General features: G+C 41.9%; 2 protein-coding genes across 3 annotated transcripts in view; both read right to left on the bottom strand.

Annotated features, from left to right (window-relative positions):
- Window positions 1-12: 12 nt before the first annotated feature.
- Window positions 13-5,950, bottom strand: LOC116377115 (plexin-C1-like). The gene is made up of 6 exons (XM_031838671.1): window positions 4,669-5,950; window positions 3,623-3,745; window positions 754-888; window positions 515-615; window positions 332-437; window positions 13-244 (listed from the first exon to the last, which is right to left on the bottom strand). The coding sequence occupies exons 1-6, from the start codon at window positions 5,677-5,679 to the stop codon at window positions 77-79; spliced, it is 1,644 nt and encodes a 547-aa protein (XP_031694531.1). The 5' UTR covers window positions 5,680-5,950; the 3' UTR covers window positions 13-76.
- Window positions 5,951-7,281: 1,331 nt separating this feature from the next.
- The window catches only part of LOC116377117 (plexin-C1-like), an 8,871-nt gene continuing 5,041 nt past the window's right edge, over window positions 7,282-11,111 (bottom strand). Inside the window, exons 5-11 of one of the 2 annotated variants that reach the window (XM_031838674.1) lie at window positions 10,522-10,630; window positions 10,141-10,314; window positions 9,897-10,070; window positions 9,577-9,673; window positions 9,346-9,447; window positions 8,485-8,584; window positions 7,282-7,807 (exon numbers count right to left, since the gene is read on the bottom strand). In XM_031838674.1, coding sequence (XP_031694534.1) covers window positions 8,571-8,584; window positions 9,346-9,447; window positions 9,577-9,673; window positions 9,897-10,070; window positions 10,141-10,314; window positions 10,522-10,630 — 670 coding nt within the window. In that variant the 3' untranslated portion in view covers window positions 7,282-7,807; window positions 8,485-8,570. The other variant, XM_031838673.1, reaches the window with a different exon arrangement.

The following is an 11,111-nucleotide window of genomic DNA, read 5'->3' as shown; positions in this document are numbered from 1 at the left end:
CAAAGACTCTTGTGACAGTGTGAAAGTCATTGATCACCAGGTATTTAATTCACTGGATTGATATTATATCCATTACTCACTGACCTTCAGCAGGAAGTGTGCTTTTTGAAAGGATGCAGGTGCATTGTGGGAACTGTGGAGGAGGGCTTTTTGTGCTACAAGGCTCACTGGTGGAGAATTGACAGGCGAAGTTAGACCGAGCCTCCCGGCCCACAGTGAGGTGTGTCTGGATGTTTAGTGTGATCTGAGAAGAGGAGGATAAGAGTGTTTAAAGGAGAAACATGTGACAGTCACAACGGAGTAGAGTTCAAAGCTTGCATGTGATCTGTACCTGTCCAGAGCCGTCCTTTAATACTCTGTAGGAAACCATCTTCGGTTGAAAATCATCAGGAATGGATATCCAGTCCGAGTCTCGACAGTCATCTTCAAATGTGCAACTAGGAAGAGAAACTAAATGTTTTAACCGAGTTCATGATTATTTAAAGGTGTCAACGTCAGATGTTGTTTCCCCGACCTGTTTTTAGAGCCGCACCAGACGCAGTACGGATCCTGTGCAGACCAACAGTCCTGCACGTTTGTGTATGTGCTGCAATCAGACACGGGTACACGCTTCATCTAGAACAAAGCACAAACATAGCAACACTTTAAAATACAGCACATTGTGGTAATGAACACATCAGAACATGTTTAAGTATTCATAATCTCTCAGTGTTCACCACAGCCCTACACATGATACATGTGCAATGCACCTACCTGGTTTTGTAATGGCATGTACACATGTTTAAGATCCACTTGATCCAGAAGCATTTTGGGAAACACTTGGCGGTCGTCGTTGGCCCTGTAGAGCACCCTGGGACAGGCGGGGTGGTAGTTCTTGTCCACAGCGAGCTGACAACAACAACGTAACTTTGTTTAGTTTCAGACTGAGCTACTCTGCTGGTAAATATCAAACGGTTACGGTTTAATGAACGGATTGAAAAGATGTTTTTTGTGCAAGAAGTTAGCGAACAGGCAAACAGCTGGAGAGAGGGTACTACTCTGGTCAAAATATAAAAGGAACTAATTGTTTTGATCCATTTAAGGCTTAATTAGCCAGCAAAAATGATTATTTAGCCCTCTCTCAATATGCCTTTTTCACAGCAGACCTTTTGGCTTGTCACAGCAGGAAATTCATTTCATTATCTACAAATAGCACAACTATCGATACAATCTGCCAAAAGCATTAGCATGAATGACTTAACTAGCTAAAAAGAGTATCTGCCGCTGCAAGCGATGGCTGTAGAGGATTAGTTGCATTTCCTGGTGAGTCTGTGGTTCCGGTTTCTCTTCCATGTCTAGCTACCACTACCATTTAGGTTGTTGAGGGAAATCTTAAACCATTGATGTCTTTGAGTCACATCATGTCACGGCCACTGTGTTGCCCAACTCAACAATTTACCAGCACACAGGATGTGATTCAACTATACTTTGTGCTGTCACATATGCTGGAGTTTTTCAGGTTCTGTCAGGCTTCACTTACCCCTTTAGGGAGTTTCCCTCCTCTGGCAATCACCTGGCCACACACCTGTCTGCACAGCTGGACCTAATTTCCTCAATCATCTCGGTGCATATGGAGGGCAGCTTTTCAGTCAGCCTTCTTTGCCATGCTGCTGTAGATGTGCAGCTATTTTTTTTTTTAACCTGCATGAGTTTGATGCCAGTTACCCGTTTGTCTGACTTGCATCTTGCCTCGGTGCCTGCCCTCCTTTCTCTGACTCCCCCTGGATCTGTTTGCCTGTTCTGTCTGCACACCTGTTGGCAATCACTGACTGACTAATATTTAAAGGGATAGTTCAGGTGTTTTCAAGTGGGGTTGTATGAGCCACATAGTCGGTGTACTACTACAGTATAGATGACGGTCAATGCCCCAAGTTTGGAGAAGCAGGCAGAAGTACCAGTAAAGAGCAAAGCTATGTACTGCTGTGGAGCGGGGGAGCAGGGAAACGTATTAAGTGTAAGTGTAGATTGTATTTACAATATTTTCGCTGCTTTACCTTGCCGTGACACAGCATTTTCCGATGTGGAATCGTTGTATCGGTCTATAATCTTTGCCAAAGTCACCAGACTCTATTGAAAAAAACCTGTAATTTCTCCTCCCAGATCACAGGAGTGTTTTTCCCAATGGAGCCTGGTGGCTTTGGCGAGAGCACAGATAACGGCTTCTGTTCACCCGTTAGAAACATACTGTGTATCTGTCTCACGGCAAGATGAACCGACAAAAATATTCTATATATATATTGGTCACTTAAACTGATATTTCTTTCTCTTAGGTGGGCCTTTCTTTGGGGTGGATAAAATACATGTTGCTGCTGCCTTTATCCACAGGAGTACGTTGATTTGCTTTCATGCTGGTACTACTGTCTGCTACTCCAAACTGTGGCCGTACCTTCTGTCATCTATTGTAGATAATAAACTGACTATCGATAAACACCTCAAACAAACCCACTTCAAAACACCCAAACGATCCCTTTTAGGTAAAACTGCCTTTAACTCTTCCTACCCTCTGAGTGTGTGAACTGTGACAGGAAATGAATTTTTGATGTTCAGAGGGACAGGGCTGAGAGTAGTCATGTTATTGGGCTTAATAAGCTGCTTTCTGCCCATGAGTTTTGGTTACACGTCCATACTACCCTGACAGTGAACCTACTCTCCCACTACATGATGTGTCACATTAGATTTGATTTTATTATAATGAGCTGGTGTTGTACAGCAATATACTGAGCATGATGATTATAAGAAGCTCTTTTTTTTGTTAATTTTACGTTTGAATAGTATACTCGTGTGTAATTTAAGAAAATCTGAATAATGAATAGAAACAAATATTGCTGAACAAACAGAATTTGGTATGTCTGATATTTGACCACACCCTGTTAATAGTTCACAACCAAAAGGTGGCATAGGTTTCTATGTTTGTTCTAGTTATTTATAGGTCTACACCTCACACATCACACTATCATCTTGAGCAAAAAGCAAAACCCCACTGGCTGTCAGGTGTCTTCCCCTCTGCGTTACATCTGCTAGCGAGTCAATAATAAAGCCATTCTTCTCTGTTAGGCCTCAGCTGCGAGCTGGGAGAAATGCACTTCGGGGTTTTATGAAAACTTGAGAAAGTAAACTCGGCATGAAAGAGCCCATTGTGTCTAGCAGAGGGTTACTGTGGAGTGCTTCCTGTTTAATTCTGTAATCATGTGAATGAGCGTGTGTAAAGACTCTCTGCAGAGTTTCATTTGTTGTTTTAAGAAGACGAGGATGATGTGATGAAGAAGTGACAGAAGAGACAAAGACGGGGGTGACGGGAAGCTGGTCAGAATTTACCAAAAATAATGCAAGAAATTAGACATTATTTTTCAAGCCCCACAAAGAAGACTGAAATATGAATTTGTCAACTTTAGTCACAGTATGGTTCCGCTTGACAGTTGTAATGGAAACATTTTAGAGCTTCTGTCGTCCTATAGAGCATCACCCTCTTTCCTATCATTAAATAAACATCAGTGACAACGTATAGATAGTTAACTAACAGAACACATTGGAGAGCATCTGGTGCATGCATAAGTACTAATTCTAAATAAGTATTTCCACACACCTTAATGAGCTGCCCATCTCCTGTCCCGATGAAGAACACCACCCAGGCCTTCTGTCTCACTGCCAGAACAGAGGTCATGTACTTCTGCCTGAAGAGCACGGCCTTCGGCTTCAGAGTCTTTGGCTGAGAAACAAACACACACACTGATGATCAGATTAGGACCCAACAGGTATTTATGGATTCCTGAAGTAGTGTTGAGGGCAGTTGAAATAGCTTATGACGACTCAAAACTCAACTCAGTGCATTGCTGGGTCATCAAGTGATTGTAACTGATAATAAATTATGTTCATTCATATTTTTTGTTTGTCATTTCATTGTGCCTTTGAATGTGAGCCGCACCAGGAAAGCTCTGGCATATGCATTAGCATAAAACCCTCCCTGGATTCAGTGAGTTAGTCTGTACTTAGCCTACACCTTGTTCACCTCATCTGCTCTGGAATGAGCATCCATGTGGGTGATATGTGAGCATTAAGTGACATTTTAATTATTTTGTCACCATCTCTATAGCAATCAACTCCATAAGAGCCTCATAAACCAACTTCTCACCTTTGGATCACAGTTTTTCTTGTTTAATGAGACAAGTCAGTGAGCAAAACCTAGTTCCCTCCTCAAATATGCTGACACCAGCAGACAAGATTGCACTTTGAAATAACTTTAACCTTGTTTCTGTGTTAATTTACATGGAAACATCTATGGGGGAAAACTTAAATCGTGTGAATTAGTAAGGTAATTAAGTCCCAAATGATTTATTTTAAAATAAGTTTGCTTGCATTATTTTTCTAGCTTCTTAGAACGTTGCTCATTCATTTCACTCTTAAAGCACTTTGTAAACTGTGCTTATAATATAAAATATACACATTCATAGTATTAGTATAGCAGCATACCTGGTATAATGTCTTCATGATCGTTACCCATATGGACATTGGTTTTCACGTAGAGTGGAAGACTGTCAGTGCGTAAAATGAGCCCGTGATTCTAGTTTTGTAACTTTAATGGAAACAACACCCGATCACTACAAAACGCTGATCTATAATAAAACCACCCACCGTCGGTGCTGTGTTAAGAGGGCAGATAATGCCGAAGTCTGGATCTGCACTGGGGTCTCCGCTGAGATCCGGACTGATGTCAAACAGAACCAGCTCGGTGTTGGTTTGTCCTCCGTCCACACTGAACACGCCGCTCCACAGCACCGGCGGCCCGCCCGGGATCACCGCGGAGGCGAGGAGCTTGCTGCCTTCACCCCCATCACCATCAGAGACACGCAGGGTCGCGCCCCGCAGAGACTCCAGAGTCTCCTTTTTGTTTGTTTTACCCTCGAGCCAAATGAGACGGACTTTGTTGTTCTCGTCACTTGAGGGCAGGTTGGAGAAAAGATAAATGATTAAATTGATCTGAAATCCATCCACAAACTCAGCATTGCCTTGGCATCGTTTGATTGAAGTGGTAGAGAAGGCGCCACTCAAAGAAAATATAGATCCTTTCTGATGGTGTTTCGTATTGTGAAGGTTCACTGCTTCTGGTACCAAGGAGCAGCTTTTCTTTGCGGGCTCGTATTGCTGATTGGCAGTCAGAATGTAGGTCTCGGTACTTTTCTGCTCCACATCCACCAGGAAGCCAACGGACGCGCTGCCTGTCCACGGGGATCCCACCTGGATGTGCTCCCTGTACAGCACATTAGAAATGTTCCTCGGGTCCAGCACTTCGCAGTAGCCGCACTCGATCACGCCGCAGCTGATCAGCGTGTGATTCTCAACAAACGGCAACAATATGTTGACGCCGAAAGTTGCGTTCCGCTCGTCCGTCTCGGCAACCCGGGAAAAGTGCACGTCGTTGGTCCGATCGCTCCCCGTCAAGATCCCTCTCTGACTCAGACTCTGGACCAGAGTCAGGTCGTGGCTCAGCTGGTACAGCCTCTCCTCCGTAGCGACGTAAACCGTGTTGGCGGCCACGGCGAAGTGGCGGATGTCTCCATCAAAAGTGAAGCCTCCGTTCTCCTCCAGGCACCGAGCCGGTTCTCCCCAGAGAATGAACAACAGACCGGGCAGCAGCAGCAGCATCTTCCCGCAGCACAACACTCACACGCTGACGGTCTTCATGGCACTCTGCTCTCCTCCACAGTGTCACTGGAGTCGCGCGTGGTCGTGCTGAAAAGAGAAGTGCTGAAAGTGGGAGGGAGCGCGCGCGTCCACCAAAACCGAAAACTACACACATAATAATTTGTGCGACTTTACTGTTTTACGCTCATCTGAGTTTGTCCCATTTTGTTTTTAACCAAGTGTTAAAGCAAAGTGTATCTTGTGTTAGTCTGATCAGTGACAGCCTCCAGCTGGGAACGCGTCTGATGCAAACACTTCACGTGATAAACACTTTATGAATAAGGCAGCAGAGAGGTCTGATTGGCCCGCTCAATCAACTCTCATATGAATGTAGTCGCTAAAATGAGTCCAATAAAGATCACGTGATTCATTTACATTGCGTCTTTGATGCTCCTCGATCCTCTATAAGTTTAGCAAAGAGTCCCAACAGGCTGCATTATGGTTACGGGTCAGAGAACGCGCATTTCAAATCATGTTTAAACTACAGTAGAGCTAATATGACATCTAGTGTCAGCTTTGGGAAGGTTGTTCTTCTAGTTGTTGAATGTCACTGACTCAACAAGTCAATGCAAATAGATATGACACTATTTTCTGAGATCAGTTTTACTACATTGACAATACCAGACAGACGTGACCTAATAAAATATCTTAACCAGCAATAGATTTGTGTGTATTTAATTTTCTTCTCACATAAACCTTATCATATTTTTGTGTAAGTGTGGTGTATGGACTATGTATTTGCTTTTCATTGTAAACACATAATATAGCTTCATAATCACAATATAGACTATAGCCATAGCATGGAAGCTATAGGCTTCTAGCACATGTTACTTTACTAGCTCATTAACACGGATGATAAAACATAAAACACAGGATCACTTTTTTTAAACTAACTAAATAACCTAAAATAAGTGCAATTATTCAATTTACATAATTACAGAAAGCTGTAAGGCTGCCCTCTCGTGGTTGAACTGGTTCCTGTTGTCAGCTACTTAGTCCAGTTTGTGACTTCCTGTGGTTAAAGTATGTACAAGTAAATAGAATGTGTCTAGATATTTTCTTTTGCAGTTTGTTATTCAGTTTCCATTAATATTCATGCTAATTAATTTAGCTACTTAAGAGGCAGAAGTTGGCTCGCGCCGACCTGTCGGCATTCTCTGATCTCTGACCGGGTCACGTGACGCAGTATTTATTTCACCGTTTACTGTACAGAGAGGGTTAACTTAGAAGACTAGTTAAACATTTTAAACATGGCGGGGCTTTAGATGAAGCTGCATTACATCAGTGTAACAGTTTGTTTTCTATCGAGTTCTGGCTGCATATTAATATTATTTATTATTCTTCTCTTGGAGTGAGTTCTGCAGCATTTTATGGTGAAAAAGTCAATGCCTTTTCTCAAATCTTCAATTCAAATATTTAACTAATATTGTGTCAATCACACATCAAAGAGTCGTCCGTATTGATGTTTTTCTTTGTGTGCCAAAACCTCGTCCGAAGTCAGAAGTAAAGATGTTAAATTAAAGAAAAAGAAAACCAAACACAGAACTAAATATGATTAATATTTATTTTTAAGAGAAGCTTTGAGGTAAAATAAAACAAAGACCAAACACACAGGAGCAATTAACAATAACTATGGATGAACATTTAAAAAAAGGATCATTTGATTGCAATTTCCCCAATCTGTATTATACAAAAAGTAATTTTAATCACACAAATCACAAGTCTCTGAACCTTGGTTTCTATTCCAGGACACATTTGAATTCTTCAAATGGTCTCCATCTAAACTTGAGTTAAACAATATTAAAAGTAGTTGCAAGACACTGTAAAAGCCAAATATTAAAGACTGCAGGAAGCCCTCTCTCATTCAGTGTATGGTTAAGATTCAGTTCATATGACCCAGAGTGAACTTTACTCCAGTAACCCACCCATGTTAATCATGGAGAAAATGTCCATCAAGGAGGAATACAAGATTGACATGAGGTGTCCATCTTGATAATGGAGTTGCAAGTTCACCAGGTTTGACGTAATGATCAGAGCGCGTTCGTCTCAGCAGTGAGCCTCTTTTGCCATCGACAGACAATCACCAACGCTGAAAGACAAACAGGTACTGATATAAACCAAACACACAGACAAATAGCATTTAATCCGTAAAATCACAACGGAAAGAGAAAAAGGTCTTATGTCCGACAGGTTTTTAAGACTAACGCCTTTTTGGATTTTGGATTGAAGCTGCCAATAGAGGACATTTTGAATTGATAATCAACATTTTGTCAATTTTTCTCTGTGAGATCTATATCCTGTTGCAGGCCTACTATTGTTCTTCCAACCCTTGTCGGCTGACTGTCTGCCTCAGCCCCTAGGCCCTCCAGCACTACACCTGTCGCATTCAAGGTGGAAAAGCTTCTCGGTTTGTATTTTTACCACGAAGGGATTCTTAGATGCCTTTGAAAGCGGTAGAAAAAACAGCCTCTAAAGGACGCATATCATGCTCGTTTTCAGGTCCATACTCTTATTTTGTGTTTCTACTAGAACATGTTTACATGCTGCAATGTTCGAGACCACCTCCCTAAAAAGCACAGTCTGTTCTGATTGGCAAAGACAGTTCTCAAGCCGTGGGGGAGATACTCAGATAAGGGGGGTGGGGGGGGTATACTGTGAAGTTTTCACATAAACAGCCGGCATTGAACCGATCGCAGACGCAGACTTCATCGTATATATATCACAGTATAAATCACTTTATGAGTCAAGCGTACTTCGTGTACTTACCAAGAATAATAAAAGGTATCAGCAGAATACGCAGTGTCAGAATGACTTGATGTAATAAAGATGGAGGCCCAAGTGTTACCGTCTTGTCACCGTACGTTACCTGGAAAACAATAACGGCACCGCTGTTAAATAGGAATTTTAAAGTGAGACGTCTGACCAGAGAAGAGAGTCAAAAATGTATTTACTTTGTGTATGATTAGTACTTTCAAGTAAAGATCAAAATTTGAAAGCCATTGCATGAAAACTAATATACTTCTGAGGATCTTGTGGTCACATACTGTTATCTGGTGCTATGATCCACCAATGTCCTGTCTACAATCACAGTAAAGTTTAGGTTGTATTTCTGAAAAGTACTGTCAAAATTGGTGCAGTCTGAATGAACAACATTTCTTTTAAGTGCTGAAATGCAGCATTGGGTGTCACCAGTGAGTTGGACTCATCCTCTTGGGACCATGAATGTCTGTAGAAAATGCAATGACAATCTGATGGTCTAATCTAGTAGCTGTTGAGATATTTTAGTCTGGACCGAAGCCGTGGGCTGACTAACGTCGTCATACAGAGGGCTAAAAACCATCGCGACTCTATGCTCACAACTCTTTGATGGGGATCTGCATGCCCTCGACTACAGTAGTGTATAGAAATGTTTTAATAGTGGTGATACAATACCTGAGTTTTAGTTCAGATACCACCCAATACCTTAGGTATTTACATGGTCGCCCAATATGGCTACGTGTACAACTGCCACCTTAACGCTCATGCAAATCATCATTCTGGTTGGAGCAGCCCTTTTTGGTTTACGGAGTATACGGATGTATAGCAGAGAAGTGGATGATGCTACAGGGGTGGCTTCAAAAGACTGACCTTGTCTAATGTCATTCCTGATGTCGAGCTCCAGGTCTTCCATATGCTTGTTCATCTTAGCCGTGAGCTTCTTCTGTTGGCTTCGGTAGACGAGAAACACCGCTGACAGACAAAACCAAGCAGACAAATGTCATTTATCTCATTGAACTAGAAATGAGTCTTGACCTGCAGTGCTTTTGAGGCTGGTAGTCGACCAAAATGGGTCATTGAACCATTCTTTGTGTATATTACCAAACATAATGAAGGGTATCAGCAGAAGGAAAAGAAGCAGGTACAGCTGCAATGAAGATTTCAAGTTCAGTGTTACCGTCTGGTCCCCATACATGATCTGTAAAAAAGCAGAAATCACACTATATTTGAGAGGAATTTCACAGTGCACAAATGCAGGTTACTACTTTGTTTAAGTAACTATTACACGGAAACCGATGCACTTCTAAAGACATTGGGTGTATTTGGTAGCACATTGTACTGTTGTAACTATTATCACAATAAAATCAACATTTTATTTCTCTATAGAATTGTCGAGACTGTTGTGTGGCTGAAAGCTTTACCAATAACTGCTGAAATTCAGCGTTGATCGTCTTTGAGCTTTGAATCTCACAGATGAAAAAGTCCATCTCATTACTGGTTTCTTTGGCTTCCATGATGCAGGGGTATTGGTTTCCTTCCTTAACGCCCCACACCGACAACTCTGCTGGGGTCATCTCCAGTTTGTCTGGCTTTTTCTGAAACAACAGAAACAATTTTGAACTTTTATGTATCCATTTGTGCATGCGTGTTAAAGATATGCATTACCTGTAAGGTGATGCGGACATCGTTCCCCATCCTTGTGGAGGTGAAGCTAGTGAACTCGGGGTCTGGATAGTAGTTTATCGTTATGGAGCAGGCCAAGGTTTCATTAGCTACTTTCAGAAACAAAGTGCTGCTCGAAACCTTTTTGTCAGCTGCAGGTGTGTCATAGGTGAGATTCTGCAGAGAATAAAAAGAACACCGAGTATAATATAACAATCTGTATATGGCATATCATGACATGGTGATGGTAACCCGGTAAGCAAAGTAACGTGACATGACAATTAAACAAAAGGACACGTCATAGCATGATGTGACATATGACATAATGCAAAAGGTTACATGTGATAACGTAGAATGACGTCTAATACACTATAATTGGGCTACCTGATCGTTTGTGTTTCGGGGAGGGCTGACCTCCTGCAGGACGTGGTTGTGCATGACCCCTTCCACAAAGTCCAGGTGGGATCCCATGAGTGTGATCTTCCTCTTCCCACTATCAGAAACAGAGCAGCAGCCAATCAGAGAAGACGACGCTCAATTGTGCTCCGGGGATGACGTATCTTTGTAGGCCAATAATAGTTGACAGGCCAGTGCCAAGTCATTAGTTTTCTCATTTCTGCAGCGCTCTAAACCAGAGAAGGGGTTTTCTTACCACGATAGCCTGAAATGAAGGTAAAAAGACATCTGTGGCTACTGTTATATAAGGGTGACCTACGCATGAGAACACACGTTTAAATCTCTTATTGTGGCTCCTGGAAGCTTCAGTGTTCACTACACCCGACTATATGATTGGAAAAAAACATATTGAAAATGTAAAAAAGAATAATTTAAGATTAAATTACAAAAGTGTAGCTTACATAGAGGAAAAACTGGGAAGTCTAGAAGGGCAAAACCAAAACATGTTGCTTTTTAATACACTAGTTCCTTCAAGAATTTGAAGGGAGCTAATTGAAAGCTGTGCATGCTGACTGGTG

Source organism: Anarrhichthys ocellatus, unplaced genomic scaffold, assembly GCF_004355925.1.
Source record: "Anarrhichthys ocellatus isolate YVR2014 unplaced genomic scaffold, GSC_Weel_1.0 scaffold912, whole genome shotgun sequence".
In the NCBI taxonomy this organism is placed as follows: domain Eukaryota; kingdom Metazoa; phylum Chordata; class Actinopteri; order Perciformes; family Anarhichadidae; genus Anarrhichthys; species Anarrhichthys ocellatus.
Note: the sequence above shows the minus strand (reverse complement) of the source record. Positions and strands in the feature narration are given on the sequence as shown.